The 20,531-nt window shown below is 36.6% G+C and overlaps 1 protein-coding gene across 1 annotated transcript in view; it reads right to left on the bottom strand.

The window, feature by feature from the left end:
* WRN (Werner syndrome, RecQ helicase-like) overlaps positions 1–20,531 on the bottom strand; it is a 207,244-nt gene that overhangs the window by 80,964 nt on the left and 105,749 nt on the right. The window contains exons 17-21 of the mRNA XM_006884172.1: positions 15,605–15,792; positions 8,892–9,066; positions 6,743–6,924; positions 2,326–2,427; positions 1,949–2,041 (exon numbers count right to left, since the gene is read on the bottom strand). Coding sequence (XP_006884234.1) covers positions 1,949–2,041; positions 2,326–2,427; positions 6,743–6,924; positions 8,892–9,066; positions 15,605–15,792 — 740 coding nt within the window. The remainder of the gene's footprint in view (positions 1–1,948; positions 2,042–2,325; positions 2,428–6,742; positions 6,925–8,891; positions 9,067–15,604; positions 15,793–20,531) is intronic.

Raw genomic sequence — 20,531 nt, forward strand, 5'->3', positions numbered from 1 at the left:
CTCTTGCCTTATTGACCTAGCTAGAACTTCCAACACAACACTGAACAGGATGGGTGATAATGAGCATTCTTGTTTGGTACTGATCAAAAGGGGAATGTCTTTAGTCTTTCTCCATTGTGAATGATGTTGGCTCTTGGTTTTGCATATATACTTTTCACTATATTGAGGAAATTCCCCTCTATTCCTATTTTGCTGAGTGTTTTAATCAGAAAGGGGGGTTGGATTTTGTAGAGGCTTTTTCTGCATCAATTGATAGAATCATGTGGTTCTTGTTCTTTGTTTTATTTAAGTGATGAAATATATTGTTTTTCTTATGTTGACCCATGACTGCACTATTATGAATCCCACTTGATTGTGATGTTTTTTTTTTAAATATGTTGTTAAATTCTATTGGCTACAGTTTGTTATTAAAGATTTTTGCATGTATCTTAATGAGACATATTGGCCTACAGTTTCTTATCAGTAATGTCTTTGTACCTTTGGTATTAGGGTTATGTTCGCCTCAGAGAATGACTTAATTTCTTCTTTTGTGATGGGCCTGTTCAAAAATGTTCCACTTCCGTTTGTGTCAATTTGGGTCATAAAAATGAATTGACAGGGAGCTCCGGTGGCCTAGTGGCAAGAAGCTACATTGCAATCCTAGAGGGACATGGTTCGAATCCACCTGATGCTCTGCTGGAAAAGGAAGGACAATCTCCTCCTGTACCAATCAGATCTGATTTGATGGTACACACATAATAAATAATAATAATTTAAAAAGTGAATTGATATATCCACACAATAAATTACTATTCGGCACTAAGGTACAATGATTTCATAAAATACTATGTAACATGGTAGAGTATAGAGAACATTATGCTAAGTGAAATAACTCAGTCACTTTAGGATAAATATTGCTTAAGACCACTACTGTGAAAAATTGTAGGATAAATGAGCAAGATATGAAGAAATATTCAAAGGAAGTAAGCAAAGAGAAGAGGGAGCAGAAAAAGAGAAGGGGGAAAATCACTGGACTAGCAGAGGTGGGTGAACGTGGGCAGCAGTGAAGGAACTGGAAAAGTTTAATGGGGACTTGAAAAGGTGGGGTGACAAATGGCATCAAATGATAATTATATAATTTATATGAATTATTATATAAAACACAAGGTACATGAAGTATAACGTATGTTGTTGTTGTTAGGTGTCATCGAGTTGAGTATATCTCATAGCGACCCTATGAACAAAAGATAGGAACCCTGTTCTGTCCTGCACCATCCTCACACTTCCTGACACACAAGAGCCCACTGCAGCAGTCACCTTGTCAATCCACCTTGTTGAGGGTCTTCTTCTCCTTCACTGACCTCCTATCTTCCCAACATCATGTCCCTCTCCAAGGAATAGCACCTCCTAGCAATATGTCCAAAGATGTGAGACAAAGCCTCTATTCTTGCTTCCAAAGAGCAAATTTTACATTTTTTAGGGTAAATCATTTGGGTGTTTCTAATTGTGTAAGCTAGTGTAAGCTGATAAAGTATATCTGATCTCTTTTACAATCAGCTTAGGTGGGAAGCCTCCTGTGTAGGCAAACAGGATCTGGTGGGCCTTTGTATTTAAAAGTGATTGTGTTTTGAGAGAACATTGGTCTAAGTGGTGCAGTACTTATCTGTCAATTTGCTGTACTGCAATTATTTGGGGTTACTGTGATACTGAAATCTTTGCCACTAGTGTGTGGAGCTCCCTGATTAAGACAGACTAGGAAGCAGGATGGGCTATCTATTTCCTAAATAAAAGACTTTTGAAACAATATGTATGATTATATAAAACACAAAGTACATATATGAACACAAAATATATGAATGTTTGTATGAATCAACAATTTTTTTTTAAAAAAAATTCAACTAGAAAATTGTCTGAAAAGAAGAAGAAGCAAAGACTTTTAGAGGGTCCATTCATATGAAGAAATCTTTACCTGGATTTGCAGTTATCACAGCATTGTTCAGTTCCCATAATACCCATGGAAGCCTTTCGTAGATGTCTGTCTTCAAAATGAGACAAGATGATTCTATCCAAGAGAAAATTGAAAGTGAAATAAAAGAACAAAAATGTACATGTTAAATTATTTGCTGAAAATACTGATGTGAAATCATCATTAACTGATTCACCTGAGACCTCATTATTTGGCTTCAGTTTACTCATGCTCAAAGAGTGTTGTATTAAAAATTTAGCACATATGTAACATCAAGAGAATATTTTTTAAAAAATATGCATACCTCTGCTTAGCAGTGCTATTTTCTTAAAGTATCATCTATAAATACACGTTATTGACATCAAATAAGGAATACATACTGTCGTCTACACCTGCTCGAATGAAGGTATTTTTCCATCTTTGCCATCATCTTTAATTTGTACAATCGAAATTTTTCATTGCGTATTTCACTAAGGCGGTACCTGTCAAGGAAAAATCACATAGCAATATGTAAGGATTATATTAGCAGTTTTGACACTTAAATTTTATTTTTTATAACTTGCATAACCCACACTTCTATCAAAATAAGGGCCATTTCAATAACTAGAAAAGTTCCTAGGATGGTTGTAGTTTTAAGTAGATCAACTTATGATTCCTAGTTTAGCAGTTATGATGTACTCATTCCCACATGAGATTTAATATAATGTAATTCCCTTGACGAAAGCTGATATAGTATAATCTTCTCTGTGATGAAACTTCACTTCCATGATGAGATCAGTTATGAGCAGTCAAATGCAAGGGACTTTTTCTCAGGGGTGTGGCTCACATTGAATATATTCATAGGGATAAGTAGTAAAACTCTTGCTTTCTGTTCCATCTGAATCCTGCAACTGTCTTGTCTGTCACTATTTGGTCTCTATTCTTCAGACTTGAACCAATGGCCGGCCATACTGCTGGTCAATCCTAAAGTCACAGCCCATAGTTTAACCTGCAAATCTTGGGTTTAGAGACGCTGTAGCTCTAAGAGTCAGGAGAAACCTCAAGTCTGTTATCTGACTCCAGGATTGGTACTCATCAGCTTCTACCCGTGCATGAGCCATTACCTTGAGATCATTCTCTCTTTTTCTTTTTTCTATTTCTCTAAGATAAACTTCGTTGTTTTTCTAAAGAGCCTAGTCTGACTTCCTCTAACTTCAAAATGTAAAAGGAAAATTATTATCTACAATCCAAGGCTGAGTCCTAGAATAGGAAGTTAGTTTAGGTATACCTTACTTTAAAACTTTTTTACCAATTAAAAAAGCAATTGTCCCTCTCACAGTACTGTCTACTTCACTGGTTTTGATCATTCCTTGCAAGGTCATACAAAACTAATAAGCACTACTCATAATCTTAGAGTTTATTAAGAAAGTAAGAGGTTACAACTCAGGATTAGGAAGTCCTCAGGACTAACTTCTTCCTTTAAAACAGGCTTTTCACAGCTGGTTGTAGCACACTTCTCTCTGGCCATGGACCCGTCAGTCACCCTCTGCCTTGTGCAGGGAAGTAATACAGAGTGCTCTAGCTCCACCAGTGAATGCACTAGAACATTTCACTCTGCTAATAAGCATTACCCTAGAGACATTCAACTCTGTAGCCCCACGCATTGGCAAGTGTAGTTCAATCAACCAATGTCAGGCATCCCACTCCTCCAGCAAGCCTCCTTCCTCAAAATGATGAGCTTTACCGCTCAGTAAGTCAGCACTGTACCCATCTCATGCTCCATCTCACATACTCTGGGCATGCGGCAGGGAGGAACCAGTCCTTGGAGAAAAACTTTATGCTTGGAAGGGTGGAGGGACAGTACAAAAAGAGGAAGACCCTGGATGAGATGGATTGACTTAGTGACTGGGTCAGTGGGGGTAGGTGTGTTGGAGACAATGAAATTGGCTAAAGATGGAGCAGGATTCAGAGCTGTTGTACATAGGGTAGCCTATGAGTTGCAAGCAATTTGATGGCACTTAACAACATGTATGAATTTTATCTTTTCCCCTTAAAAAAAGGTATCATTGAGGGAGCTCTGGTGGCCTAGTGGCAAGATGCTGCACTACAATCCCAGAGGTACACGGTTCAAATCCACCAGATGCTCTGCTGGAGAAGGAGGGGGCAATCTCCTCCTGTACCAGTCAGATCTGATTTGACGGTACACATAAAAAGAATACAATAAAAATAATTTAAAAAAAAAAAGGTATCATTAATCTCTGATCCTTCTCTCTTCTCACTCATTTTGGCTGAACCCCTACGATTGCTTTAAGTTACAGAAATTTACAAAGATAATAATAAAATGAGTATTATGTGAAATTCTCAAATTAGAAAAGGCAGATCTCTAATGAGGATCTGTCATTCTCCTTGTATTATCAACTCTATTAAAGCATGTACCATATGTCCTGTTTCACTCAACACTGTATTTTCAGTATGTATTATTTGATATATTAGTATATATTATTTAATATATATATTACATTATCAACTCAATTAAAGCATGTCCTGTTTTACTCAACATTGTATTTTCACTATATATTATTTGAAATATAGTGAGCATTCCTTAAAAACTGTCTAATTAGCAAAACCAATTGTACTGCACAGGTTATTTAGAGGGGTATTCTAGGGGAAATACCCTCAGTTTGGAAAATCCATCAGTTACCACATACAGGCTTATTCCTAAACTTTTTTTTTATTAGCACATCAGGTGATAAATGTAGTTACCAAAATTTCTTATAAATGTTAGTCCATGCCTCCCTTGTAACATTGTTTTTATGTGCTATCAGGTTGAAACTGACTCATAGCTGACCCTCAAGCAGGTATCAGAGGCTGCATATTGCATAGAAGGCAATCATTCATCTTCCTCCAACAGAGCAGCTGGTGGTTTTGAATCATGTGCCTTTGGGTTGGCAACACAACTTCTATCCATTAGAGCTCCATTATGACCACAATTTCTGTCAAATATTCATTTGTGAAAAGATTTGCAAAGCTTTTTTTCTTTTTTTTCCCCCCCCCGAGACTGACTTTATCTAAGATGAACTGCATTGGGGAAGTCTGCTATCAGGGATTTCTCCACAGTGCTAAAGAGCAATGACATCAGTCTAGAGACCAAGGTGTGCCTGATCCACGCCATAGTCTTTGCAATTACTTACTATGCATCAGAGAGCTGGACAATAAGGCTGACAGAACAAGAATTGATGACTTAGAGTTGTGGTGCTAGAGAAGAGTATTGAACATAATTTTTTTTTTAAGAGAGTGGTTTTACTGTTAATAGGGTAAAATTTAAAAAATACTAACATTTCCAGAAGGAAGAACTTAAAATTTATAAAAAGTAATTTTGCTTCATTAATTCTTACTCTTTCATATCTCATCTTAACCATCACATCCTGAGGGAAATTTTATATGACCTTGTAAAAACCATCTATGATGGCTAAAGTGCCAGATCTTACACATATACGTACAAAGATGTTCTAGGAAAACTACAGAGCTCTTAGCTCTCACATGAATTTCAGTTCAAGGAACTTAACCCTGTGACATCTTGTATTGCCTGCCAGTCATGGAACCCATTAGCCTCTGTAGCTTGTGAGCCAGCAGCCTGCTGTGTGACCTGCTAATCTTGTGATCTGGCAGCCTCTACAATTTGTAAGCTAAAAGTTGGTTTTTCTGACTTGCCAATCTTGGATCCACCAATTCCTACAACTATGTGGGTCAGGAGAATTCTTTGGCCTAAATTCTAACACACAGACCTGGGACTTTCCAGCTTCTAGAACCGTGTGAGGCAGATCTTTCAGTATCTCTTACTCTTTAGATTATAGATACACATACAAGCACACAAACTTTATTATTTATGCCTCAGTCTAAAGCATCATCAAAGATTCATCATTTATTCTAATCATTCACTTCAAAGTTTTTATCACACTACTTACCACAGTTGAAATTTTACATATATTTGCACAATTCCTTTCTTTTTCTTCAATCATTCATATACATTTTGTTTATGATATTTTTTACATTTTGTTTTATAACATTTATTATAATAATATAGTGCAATTATTTACAGCATCTTTTCAAAACCTGTTGAACCCTCCAATTGATAAATTTGGTTCCCCAAATTTTGCAAGATAATATTTTTCTTCCCAGTATAAATATCACAGAACTTGAGTGTCAACAAAATACTTATTTAGCATTTACATGGAATGCTATGCTCTGTATTTTAAATACTACACATTATATTATTTTCATTGCCACTCAGTTACTAAAGTACAATGTGATTTTCACATAGTCAGTGTAAGCTGGCTTGGTCTGCAGAACTGGCCTAATATAAATGGTAAAGACCAGGAATCTAATAGGGGCTGGGAGAAGTCTTCTGGAATAAGCACCATGATAGCCGAGGAAGAAATAATCAATAACAAAATAAATTGCATCTAAAGTAAATAGGGCTAAAACTGTATCACAACTTAAAACACTCTTAAGGAAGCAGAGGGGAAGGTAAAAGTAAAAAACCTCTGATCCTTAATATACCAAACTAGTAATATGTTCCCCAAGATTTATGTTACATGCCCAATATAGAAATCACTCTAAATGGTGTGTGGTTAAAACCAGGTCAATGTTTCTATTTAGCAACATCACAAATGTTCTTTTTCGGTATCTTTTCTGCTTTTGGTCTTAACATGCTTTCAGAAATTACTTTATATTTTGGACAGTGCCTTAGATACTTTAAAAGAAAAATAATGTATGGAAAGAAAAAATTTGTAAGGGTAAAAACTAGAAATATTTTACCTATTGATATTAATGTCTGCTGGAGTCCAGAGCAGGTGACAAGAACTTTGAAGGCCATCACGGCCAGCTCGACCAATCTCCTGGTAGTATGATTCCATTTCCTTAGGAACACCATAATGAACGACTTTGCGAACGTCAGCTTTATTAATGCCCATTCCAAAAGCAATGGTAGCTATGACACACTGAAAATAAATAACAATTAAGTACGACACACATATTTAGCAGAATGGAAATGTTACATTTATAGTTTGTAATAAGTATACTTTTTGATCATTAAAATTATTCAACTTCTATAGAAAGTTTTTTAAAAAGGTTGCAAAACATTTATGAATATGAGGCACAAGAGTGACTATAAAAATACTCATTAAACTAAATGATACTTTATAATACTAAAAATTTTTAGGCATCCTTATCTATTGCAAATATCTTAATATTTATAAAATTACTCAAATAAGTAAGGAGAACAAACAGGTTCTCTGAGACTCCCATTCTTCTCAATGTTAGCATAATTTGCTATGATCTACACAATGAAATGCCTTTGTGTAATCAATAAGTTGACATTCTTCTGATATTCCCTGTCATCAGCTAAGATTCATCTGCTATCAGCAATAATATCCCTCATGCCACAGCCTCTTCTAAATCCAGCTTGAACTTCAGTCAGTTCCCTGTCTATACACTGTTTAGATATTTTTGGATAATCTTCAGCAAGATTTTACTTGCATGGCAATTAATGATATTGTTTGATAATTTCCACATCCTGCTGGACCATCTTTGTTGGGAAGGGGAACACATATGAACTTCTTCCATTCAGCTGGCCAGGCAGCTGTCTTCCAAATTTCATGGCACATACTAATGTGCATGTCCAGGGGTGCATTTGTTTGTTAAAACGTGTCAACTGGTAGCCCAACAATTCCTAAAGCCATATTTTTTGCTAATGCCCTTAGTGGAGAATGAACTTCTTCTTTTATTATCATTGGTTTTAAATAATATGCTATTTCCTAAAATAGTTCCTTTGTCAGCCAATTCTTGATATAGTGATCCTGTGTTTCCCCTCCATTTTCCTTTAATGCATTCTGGATCATTCAAAACTTTGCCCACTGGAAATCTGAATTTGATTTTTAGTTTTTTTCAACTTGATAAAAGCAAAGTCAGTTCTCATTTTATTCTCCAGCTGCAGCTCTTTGCATATTCCATTATAAGACTTGGCTTTGTCTTCTTGAGCTGACCTTTGAAATCTTCTGTTCAACTCTTATACTTCAGTATCTCTTCCCTTGTTTTGGCTTTTCGATGCTCTAGTGCAATTTTCAAAGTCTCTTCTGACATCCATTTTGGTCATTTCTTCTGTTTTTGTAATGATCTTTTGTTTTCTTCGTGGATATTATCTTTGATATCATTACAAGACTCATCTGGTCTTTCATTATTAGTGTTCAGTGTTTCAAACCTATTCTTGAAATGCTTTCTAAATTCAGTGGGAGAGATGCATGGGGTTCTTGTGGACTTGTTTTAAATTACTTCAGCTTCAATTTAAATTTGCACTTGACTGAATTGGTGGTCCCATTCACAGTCAGCATCAGGCCTGGTTTTGACTGCTGGTATTGAGCTCTTCCTCAAGATATCTTTCCACAGATGTACTCAATCTGATTCCTGAACAGTCCATTAAGTGAGGTCCATGTATAGTCACCATTTATGTTTTTAAAAAGTATATTTGCAGTAAGTAAATCCCAGATTGTACAAAATTTAATAACTCAATCTGCAGCATCATAAAACCATAGTGCCTTTATAAAAATAGATGGTAACAGACCAATTTATTCCTGGAATTCTATACTAAAATTCTTTTCCCTCATTATTTCTGCCCTTGCACACCTGATAAACTGCTATTCACATATTCAAACTTAGTCAGAGAGCATCTTCTTGGAAAGATTATCTCCATTCCACAGCCTGCTTTGGCAGAGATAGAGTGCTGCCTCCTCTGTGCATCTGAGGAATTAAGAAGTCACTATACATACTATCAGTTCACATACCAATCACATACATGCTTATGCTGAGCATAAAGAAAAGTAGTCAATAAAGATGTGATAAATGAATACTGGGGAAACATTTCTTTCCACGACAGAACATACAGTTTATTAATGATAATCATCCTACATACCTGAATTTCATCTCTCATGAACCTATGATGAATTTCCTTCCGTGCTTTAATACCCATGCCTGCATGATACGTTCCACAGGATATTTTCAGTTTCCTAAGTTCAGCTGTAACTTGTTCAGTCATTTTTCTGGATGGGCAGTAGATGATAGTTGGACCTTCAAATTCCCAGGCAGAACTAAATAAGAACAAAACAATCAAGACAAAAGAACCAACATATATATGTGAGTTCCAGATCACTTTGAATTTTATTTTCCAAGTAAAAGACCAAAAGGAGAAATATTTTTTTAAAAAAAGGCTACAAACAACATAAAAATTTAAAATTTATAGACATACACATGGAAATAAATTCTTTTAGCTTCAATATCTTGGATGTCTTTATGATTAAAAATGAAGTTACAAACAGACACCAGTTTTCTTGTTTTAGCAGAACGCTTAAGAAAGCATTTATAAACTACTCATATAAAACCTCTTAAAAATGGGAAGTATTTTTAGGTTACAATTAGTCTTTTTTCATAAAACGTATAAGTTACTATTTACATAGAAGTATGAATAAAATTTCTTCCAGAATTCTGATTCTCTCTTAAAATCATAAAACATAGTTTCTATATCTGTTAAGTAAAAAATGACACAACATATTTTATATCTAGTAAATAGTATAAGTAATACTAAGAATATTCTAAAAAATGAGATGTTAGAATGTGTATAGTGCAACCTATGCTTATTTACTTCAAACACAAATGAAAATTTCTACAGAATATGTATTTATTTACATTATATATTCATTTATATTATAACTCATATTGACTTATTCAATATAAAAAGATTTTATTGACCATCTTTAGAATATCATTTTAAAGTACTTTGAGGAGTTATATTACAAAAATACTTGTATAAATGTCAAAGATATGCATGTTTTAATATTTATAACACTGTAACATAAAATGTTCAAATGTTCACTATGTACAAAGACAGGCAATGGCCTACATGATTTACAATGTCAGAAATTCAATGGAGGGTCAACTATGATCTGATGCCTTAATATTAAGTGTTGTATTATCACCATCAGGTTGGCTCCACCCCATAGCGACTCTATGCACAACACAATACAACACCACTCCATCCTGCCTCATCCTCACCACTTCTACTGTTATTAAAGCCATTGCTGAAGCCACTGTGTCTTCTTCTCTTCTGATGTTGCTTACTTTAAAACATCATTTCCTTCTCCATGGATTGGCTACTCCTAAAAGCATGCTCAAAGTTTATGTGGTAAAGCCTCACTATTCTTAGCTCTCAGGAGCACGCTGGCTGTACTTTTTTTTAAAGACATATTTATTTGTTCTTTTGCCAGTCCATGGTATATTCAATATTTTTTGCCAATACCACAAATCAAAGGCATCAATTCCTTCTTGGGTTTTCTTACTCATCATTTAACTTTCACATGCATATAAAGCAAGTGAAAATACTATGACTTGAGCCATGTTCACTTTAATCCTCAAAGTGATGGTTATGCTCTTGAGCACTTGAAAGAGGTCCTTGCATATTTCGTGAATACAATGGATTTACTTGTTGGACCCTGCTTCCGTGGCTATTGATTGTGTACACAAACAAAATGAAATCCTGGACTTCAATCTTTTGTCTAACATGATGTTTTGTTGTGTTTTTTGTGGTTTTTTTTTAATGTTGAAAACTAATCTATATTGAAGGCTATATCCTTTAGGCTTCATCTGTAAATGCTTCAAATCTTAATTTTCTGCAAGCCAGACTGTCATCTTGTAAGCATATTTATTGCAGGCTCTTAATGAGTTTTCCTTCTATTCTAATGTGTATTCTTTTTCATATAATTAATACTCTCAGATAATTTTCTCAGCTCATAAACTGAGCAAGTCCAGTGAAAGGATACAGTCCTGATGCAAAATACCTGAGGCTGAATTGTCTGACTCAAATCTCTGTCTCTTTTTATTGCTGCTGCATTGAAACTAACTCATAGCTGACCTTCAGTGGATTCTCAAGGCTGGAAAGATCATGAAAGAGACTGCTCATCTTTATCCCAAGGAGGTGGTGGATTAAAACTGACAAAGATGTGCTGACTTGGGGTTAGCAGTACCTCCCTAAGGATTATGCAACCACCGTCCTCAAGTAAAGATAAAAAAGAATTTTTTGCACCTCGTCCAATTTTGCTTCTTCTTCAAAAAGACATGCATATGATGACAGATGTGGAAGCTATGTAATCATCTTCCATGATCTGTTAAACCTAATAGTTGTAGGAGGATTAAGGGTAGGATTGTAATATTCCTTATAGTTGTTGATGTTGTTGTTATTACATAACATTGAGTCAACTATGACTTATAATGACCCTATAAACAAAAGGTTCAACCTAGCCCTATTCTGAACCAGCTTCACTATCTCTGACACATCTACCTCCATTACCCCAGTTACTGTGTTAAACCATCTCATCCAGGATCTTCCACTCCTATGCCGTCCCTCCACCCCTCGAGCTTGATGTCGTTCTCTAAGGACTCATCCAGTCTAAACACATGTCCAAAGTATGCGAGCTGGAGTTTCAAAATCCATACTCTAAGGAACAACTTAGTTTCACCATCTCTAGGACAGATCTGTTTGTTCTCTTGGCAGTCCATGGTATGTTCAATACTCTTCTCCAGCAGCTCAACTAAAAAACACTGATTCTTCTTTTGACATCCTTAGTCTCTATCCAGCACTCAGATGCCTAGTAGCAAATGGGAAGACCCTGGCTAAGATTAGGCACACTTTAGTCTCTAGACTAAGAATTGGCTGACACAGAACAATTTTGTGAGGTAGCATAGGATCAAGAACCAATGGTAATAAAGGAAGAACTTCAAGCATCTCTAATGGAATTAGCAAAAACATGGCCTCCAGAGTTGGTGGAATAGCAACTGACCAAGAGATATAGCCCTGGACATGCTAACCAGGCTCTGCCTGGATATTTGGAAGAAGCTACCTAGCCAAATGACTGGAAGAGATCCATATTTATTCGCATCCCCAAAAAAGGGTAAAACAATAGTGTGGAAATGATTGAATTCACTAGTATCATATGCATGCAACATCTTTCTGAAGATTATCCAAAAATGACTAGAATAGTACAATGACAGAGGACTGCCAGAAACATAAGCTGGGTTCAGAAGAGTCTGTGGCACTAGGGATATCATTGCTAATGTCAGCTGGATCTTGGCTAAATGCAGAGTCAGAAGAATGTCTGTAACACTCCTTAATCCAATCTAAACGCTAATGTGATGTAAAGTGACTTCTCCTAGGGTGTGGCCTATAATGCCTTTATATAAAATAAAGTTAAATGTGAGCAGAAGAACGTAAGTCAAGATGGGGGGGACGACCTTTAATACCACCAAGAAACAAACAGGATGAAGTTTATCTATTTTTGATTCAGGCCCTTGAATGACTCCTTTCCATCAGGGAAGGATTGCATGAGGGAGTTCCTTGACATACCTGGCAGTCTGCAGGGAGGGCAAGGTCTCCAGATACTGAAGAAAACAAGGACTTTCCTGAATAACTGACAGAGAAAGAAGGCCCTCCCCTAAATCTAACACCCTGAATTTGGATTTCTAGCCCTCTAAGCAGTAAGAGAATAAAGTTATATTTGTTAAAAAACCATCCACTTGCATTATTTCTTATAGTAGCACTAGTTAACTAAAACACACAGCTTTACTAATTTTAAACCACCTCTCCAGAATAGTGAAAAGCAACGATGTCAGTGTAGAGACTAAGGTGTGCCTAATCCAGGTTATGGTCTACACAATTACTTGCTATGTATCATAGAGCTGGACAATGACTAAGAATGACAGAAAAAAAATCGATGCCTTCGAGTTGTAGTGCTGGAGAAAAGTCTTGAACATTCTGTGGACCACCAAGAAAACACAGAGGTCTGACTTAGAGAGGGGGAAACCAGGTTCCTGCTTGAAAGTTAGGGTTTTGAAGCTCCATCTCACATACTTTGGGCACATGGCCTGGAAGAACAGGTCCTTAAAGAAGGACACCATGCTCAGAAAGATGGGGGGACAGCGCAGGAGAGAAAGACCCCAGATGAGATGGACTGATACAGTGACAGGCAATGTGGGTTGGTTTGTTGGAATCACTAAGACTGGCTCAGTCCTGTACAGAGGGTCACTATGGGAGGCAAACGACCAGACAAAACATAACAACAACATTTCTTTGTTCTGTTCAAACAACTACTTTTTCTAAATGAAGACTCCACAGGAATGCAATCAAGTCCTCTGGAATTCCCATTCTTCTCAATGTTATCCGTAACTTATTATGATCCGCATAAGCAAATGCCATTTGTATATAGTCAATAAAACATAGGAAAACATCTTTCTGGTAATCTCTGCTTTCCACAAGATCTACCTGATGTCAGCAATGACATCCTTAGTTCTTAGAATGCAGCTTGAATTTCAAGCATTCCCTATTGTTATAAACTGAACAAACCTCATGTATATAAATTGAAATGTATATCCCTCAACCTAATAAGCTAGTTTTAAGAGAATGAAGGGCAGAATGTGGAACACACTTAATTCTATTGCAACTCTGAACTAATATGGTGTGTCCATAACAACCCTTATGTCAGGAGAGATAAATGGGGAAAGATAAGGAGGAACTCAGTATAAGAACCAAATCAGAAACGCTAGGAGCTGAGTACATATTTTAGATGCAGGTTTCCACTTTGGAAAACTCGTTGACAAAGGGATAAATGAAGACAGTTAAAGATTGTCAAGGAATGCCAAGCCTAGAGATGGCAAAGGAAACGAGGATTTTCCTCTAGAATCAAAAGAGAAAGAATCTAAAGCCAACAACCTAAATTTAGACTTCTAAACTCCTAAAATGTAAGAGAATAAATGTGTTTGCCAAAGCAATACACTTGTGGTATCTCTGCTGTCGCAGCACTAGCCCTAAAACTTCTGTTTTTCAATGACTACCCCAGCCATTTTTAAGTTATCTTCAGCAAGATTTTATGTGCATGAAATATACTCTATTCCATAATTTCTGCATTCTGTTGTATCACTTTTGCTTTTCTTTGAAATGTGCAGAAATATGGATTGCTTGCAGGCAGCTGGCCAGGTAAGCCATCTCTCAAATTTCTTAGTGTGCATAAATAAGTGAGCGTGTCCTATATTGCATCTGTCAAAATATTTCAGTTGACACTCTAGCCTTTCCTTTGGTTTTTGCTAATGCCTGCAGGTACAGCTTGAACTTCTTCCTTCAGTGCTACTGGTTCTTGATGATCTGCTACTTCCTGAAATGGTAAAGCTGCTCCTTTTGGTACAAGACCCTGTGTATTCCAGCTATCATCTTTTGACGTTACTTGTGTCATTCAATAATTTACCCATAGCATCTTTAGGCTTAAAACCCAATTTTACTTCAGTTTCCATAGCTTGATAAATGCTGAGATGTCCTTCGCTTTTGGCTTTCTAATTTCAGGTATTTGCACATTTTATTATAACTGTTTTGTGTTCTTGAGGTATCCTTTGAAATCTTCTGTTCCATGCTCTTATATCACCATTCCTTGCATTCACATTAGGTTTTGTACATTCTTTAGTAAGTTGCAGAGTCTCTTCTGACATCCACTTTGGTCTTTTCTTTCTTCCTGTCTTTTTAATGACCTTTTGCTTTCATCAATCACTCTATATTATCCCACAGCTTATCGGGTCTTCAGTATTTAATGCATCAAATTTATTCTTGAGATGACCGCTAAATTAAGTTGAGATATCAATGTTGTATTTATTAGACATATAAATAGTAACCTGGTAGAACTCAGATGACAGGTTCATTTTTCTTGCATACTTGTCAATTATTAAAAATATATGTCCTGTACAAATATCGTATTGAGTATTAAAATAACAATCATCTTCAAGAAATATTCTTTCTTCACTAATTCCTCAGTGACTGAACTGATTATATAACATCATGCTCAGGTTGAATCAACGTTGTTGTTGTTGCTGTTGTTAGGTGCCATCGAGTTGAGCATGACACACAGGACCCTATGAACAAAAGATCTGAACCCTGTCTTGTCCTGCACCATCCTCTCACTTCCTGACACACAAAAGACCACTGCAACAGTCACCGTGTCAATCCACCTGGTTGAGGGTCTTTCTCTCCTTCACTGACCTTCCACCCTTCCCAAAAACCTGTTCCTCTCCAAGGAAAAGTATTTGAGGCAAAGTCTCATCATTCTTGCCTTCAAAGAGCACTCCAGCTGCACCCTCTCCAAAACATATCGGTTCGTTCTCTTGGCCGTCCATGGAATGTTCAGAGCTCTTCTCCAACACAACAACTCAAAGGCATCAATTCTTATTCTGTTATCCTTATTCACTCTACAGGTCTCGATGCATAGCTAGTAATGGGAAAGACTATGGCCTGAATCAGACCCACCTTAGTCCTTAAACTGGCACCACTATTCCTCAATAGTTTGGAAAGGTCCTTAACTGCAGATAGGCCCAGTTCAACACATCTTATTTCCTGTCTGCTCGTACCAAGGGTGTTAATCATGGATCCAAGCAAGAATAAGCTGTTGATAGTTTTAATCTCATCCCCATCCATCATATCAATGTTATTAGGTAGAATTTGAAATAAGTATGTTAAATATGCATTGAAGGAAATTTAAAAAATAGCAAATTTTTAAAAAGAAAGAAATAATTACCAAAATTCATCAATCATTAAAACATTACCTTTCATTTTTTATAAGAAATTGTTTCAGGTCCTGGAGGATATTTCCTGTTTTACGTCCAACTTCTAAATATAAGTTTGGTCGATCAAAACCAGTACAGGTAATCTGAGGAGTCTTTAATTTTAAGCAACGTACAATATCTTCTCGGATTGCAGAACTTGCAGTAGCAGTCAGTGCAACAATTGGAACCTGAATTAAGCAAAATTTACTTTAAAAACAGAAGCACTCATTAACTCCCCACATTTTTCTTGTCTCCTTACAAAGAGACTGAGGAGACAACTAACAGATGTTTGATACTAAAATTCAGTCATAAAATTCCTTTAAAAAATTCAACCTGTTTTTCATCGCATTTGACACATCAGTGTCACAGTATTTGTATAGCGCTGGTCTGTCCATTTGCTGTACAGAGGTAAATCATGGTTGCTGCAATGCTAAACACTGTGACACTAATGTGTCAAATGTGATAATGGTTACCCATGGTGGATAGTCTTTGGTGGAGCTTCCCGATTAAAATAAGCTTGGAAGCAGAGTGGCATCCACTTCCAAAATAGCTTGCCTCCAGAAACACTATGAACTTGGAGAAATGATAAAAGTTATACAAGTGTTCACATCTTTTATTCATAGGGTCACTATGAGTTGTATACAACTTGATGGCACTTAACAACAACAACAACAACCTGCTTTTAGATTTGTGAGTACTCTATTTACTAAGAAAATACATTCACAAAAATAATTTACATTAAAGTTTTCCAAGTGTAATTCACTTCCTTTCATTAAACTCACCCTGTTTAGCTACCTATCTTTTGTTTGTTATGTTTAACATTTATTACATCTCTAACAGCTTTAATAGACAAAAGTATGCAACATCCTATTTTTATTGATTGGTAATCTAAAATGATAAACCCTTCATATGATTGAAAATGTTGAGTACACAAAACAATGAGTCTTCACTCCCTCCAACCCCCACTATATTAAACATACACAGAAAAGCTATGAGCAAGATTTGAACTTGGGGTGTAGTTGTTATGTGTAGGGCTGCAAACTGAAAGGTGGTAGTTTTAATCAACCAGGTGCTCCACAGGAGAAAGATGTCAATCTTGTCCCTTACAGGATTACTGTCTCTGAAACCCAGTGGAGGGTGGCCATGATGAGAAATGGGTGTGGCAGTACAAAGGGCTACATTCAACTACTAATCTAAAGGATGGTGGTGCAAACCAATCCCGAGGCATGGTGGAAGAAAAGCCCTGGGATCTGCTTCCATAAAGACTGCAGCCAGGGGGCAGCTTTACACCCAGTTACCATGGCACTGAATCCGTTCAACAGGTTTGGTCATTGGATTTACACTTGGCATAAATTCTTAGATCTAAAGGCGCTCTGATGGCCTAGTGGCAAGAAGCTGCACTGCAATCCGAGAGGTACGCAGCTCGCAGCTAGAATCCACCAGATGCTCTGCTGGAGAAGGAGGGGCAATCTCCTCCAGTACCAGTCAGATCCGATTTGATGGTACACACACAAAAATAATAAAATAAAAAAATTTGAATTAAAAAAAAATTCTTAGATCTAGACGCTCCTAGACACTTCTAATGGCCTAGGGCACCACCCTCTAACACTACTAAATAAATCATGGCATGCTATGCCAAAAATACAACATATATTATTAATTCACTCTTTTGAGTAGCCAAATCATGTTCTATTTTCTATCGAGTAAATACTACTTGACTAGATTAGCAGTAAGCACAGGAGGCACAGCAGGAATCAAGAAAAATACGAATATGCAATCTTCCTGAAATTCTAAAGTAGGACAACTAAATACCTTCTATAAAAGTAGGTTTACTATTTCTATTCCTATTCTCATGAAAAAAAATTATCATCAATGATGTCACTACTCGACAATCAGGAAAAAAATCCACAAAGTCTTAAATTCATTTTTACATCCTTAGCAGTTCTGTCTCTAAAATAACAAAAGTATTCTTATTTTTTAAAGTAGTCCTAGGGAGCTCTGGTGGCCTAGTGGCAAGACGCTGCACTGCAATCTCAGCGGTCTGCGGTTCAAATCCACCAGATGTTCTGCTGGAGAAGGAGGGGGCAATCTCCTCCTATACCAGTCAGATCTGATTTGACGGTACACATAAAAAATAATACAATAAAAATTTAAAAAAAATTTTTTTTAAAGTCCCTTAGAACAGATTTTTGTATACTGCATTATATCTCACAAATAAGCTTATGACAAAATCTTATATATAAATGAAAATTTTTGTAGCTCTGAGGCCATAGCGGTAAAGAGCTGTGCTGCCATCTCAAAGGCAAGCAGTTTGAATCCACCAGCTGCTCCATGGAGAAAGAAGGGCAACCCTCACTCTTGTGATTAAATTGCCTCCGGAAGCCTGCTGCATGATCAGCTATGCGTCGGTTCTGACTCAATGGTACACAACAACAAACGAAACTTTATGTGCAATTTGCCAATTCGCAGAGAAGTATAAAATAAAATTTAAAATTGAAACGAGATAGAATTTATTATAATCAGTATAAATGAATTAAAATTACCTCAAAACTAAGGTAAGAAACAGGATCAATAACGTACAGAGATAGTTTTCCTAAAGTTTAAGACTACTGATATGCAAGTGCAATTTAAAGCTAAAGAAGGTCAAAGCAAATACACAGGAATCAAAATTTGATTTTGAGTCTATATACCACCTGAATTTAAAAACGAACTAAGGAATAGATTTGAGGACTTCAACACTAATGAACAGAGACCAGATGAGCAGTGGGAGGATATCAAGAATATCATCCAGAAAGAATGCAAAAGGTCATCACAAAGACAGAAGAAGAAAAGGCAAAAATGGATGTCAGAAACAACTGAATATTGCACTAGAGCACCAAGAAGCCAAAGCAAAGGGAAGAAATGAAGACGTTAAGGAGCTGAATAGAAGATTTCAAAGAGCACCATGAAAAGACAAAGTAAAGTATTATAATGAAATGTGCAAGGTCAGGGAATCAAAAAGGCTGAACTCACTCAGCATTTCTTAAGCTAAAAAAACTAAAGAACAAATTCAAGCCTCAAGTTGTAATACATATAATGCTATGGCAAAGTATGGAATGATCCAGGAAGCATTAAAAGAAGATGAAGGAGTATACAGAGTCATTGTACCAAAAAGAATTGGCTGACACAAATTAATTTCATGAAACAACATGTGATCAAGAGACAATGGTGATGAAGGAGAGGTGCAGTCTGCTCTGAAGGAATTGGCAAAAAATAAGGCCCTAGGAATTGATGGAATATCAATTTACATATTTAAACAAACAGATGCTGCCCTGGATATGCTCACCAGGTTGTTCCAAGAAATCTGGAGGACAACCACCTGGTAATCAGACTGGAAGAGATCCATATTTATTTCCATTCCAAAAGAAGGTGCTTCAACTGAATGTGGAAATTATCAACTTATCAAGTATCACTTATATCACACAGAAGCAAAATCTTGCAGAAGATTATCCAAAATTGACTGGAACAGAGAACTGCCAGAAGTACAGGTAGTATTTAGAAGAGGTCATGGCACTAGAAACATTACTGCTAATGTCAGATGGATCTTGGCAGAAAGCAGAGAGTACCAGAGGAATGTTTATCTGTATGTCATTGATTATGGCATTTGATTATTAGATCACAACAAATTGTGACTGACCTTGAGAAGAATAGTAATCCCAGAACATTTGATTGTGCTCATGCAAAACCTATACTTGGAGCAGGAAGCAGTCCTCAGAACAGAGCAAGGAAACACTGCAGGGTTGAAAATGAAGGAAGGAGTGTGTCACGGTTGCATCCTGTCTCTATACTTTTTCAATCTGTATGCAGAACAGATCATTCAGGAAGCAAGGCTTTATGAGGAGAAATGTGGCACCAAGATTGGATGAAGACTGATCAACAACCTATATTATGGAGATGGCACAACCTTGCCTGCTGAAACTGAGGAAGACCTGAAGTGCTTGCCACAGAAGGTCAAGGACTGTAGTCTTCAATATGGATTGAAGCTCAACATAAAGAAGGCAAAGATTCTGACCACTGGGCCAACTGGCAGCATGATGATATATGGAGAAAAAAAATTGAGGTTGTTAATCACAGCTTACGCAACTCCACAATCAACACTCTGGGCATCAGTAGTAAAGAAATCAAAAGATGAATTGCACTGGGAAAATTTCCTGTCAGGCATCTCTACAGAGTTCTGAGAAACAATGAAGTCATACTAAATAATAAGGTGCTCCTGATTCGGGGGTTTTTGCAATTACTTGGTATGCATCAGGGAGCTGTACAATGACTAAGGATGAGAGAAGAATTGATGCCTTTGAGTTGTGGTGCTGGAGAAAAGTCTTGAACATACCATGGATGACCAAGAAAACAAATAAGTCTGTAGTCCTTGGAGAAAGACATCAATGCTTGGAAGAGTGGAAGGACAGTGCTGAAAAGGAAGGCCCTGGATGAGATGAAGTGATCCACTAATTAAGGTAATGAAGGTATATATATTGGAATCAGTGAGAGTGGCTAACAATAAGGCAGGCTTCAGAGCTCTTTGTACACAGAGTCACCACATAACAATAGCAAGTTAAAACCAGTTTTAGGTTTACTGGCATGACTTTTGAACCTACGAGTTCTAAGGGAATTCTAGTGGGAGAGTCTATAAGTAGGCGCACAATAATCTAAAGGCTGCACCTCTCCAGAAGTTCAAATACATCAATGGCTCCTTGGGAGAAACAAAGGCAATTTCTTCCCTTTTAAAGCCTCAGAAACACAATGAAAGATCAGTAATGAGTCCATCCTGATTCAGTGGCAATCAGAATTGAACTAATTATTATGATTTCATAATGATTTTAACATATAGTCCCAAAATTAATTTCATTAATTTTTGCTTAAAATCAAATGACTTTCTGTATTTAAAGAT

Source organism: Elephantulus edwardii, unplaced genomic scaffold, assembly GCF_000299155.1.
Source record: "Elephantulus edwardii isolate Elephantulus edwardi_28Jun2011 unplaced genomic scaffold, EleEdw1.0 scaffold00031, whole genome shotgun sequence".
Lineage (NCBI taxonomy): Eukaryota > Metazoa > Chordata > Mammalia > Macroscelidea > Macroscelididae > Elephantulus > Elephantulus edwardii.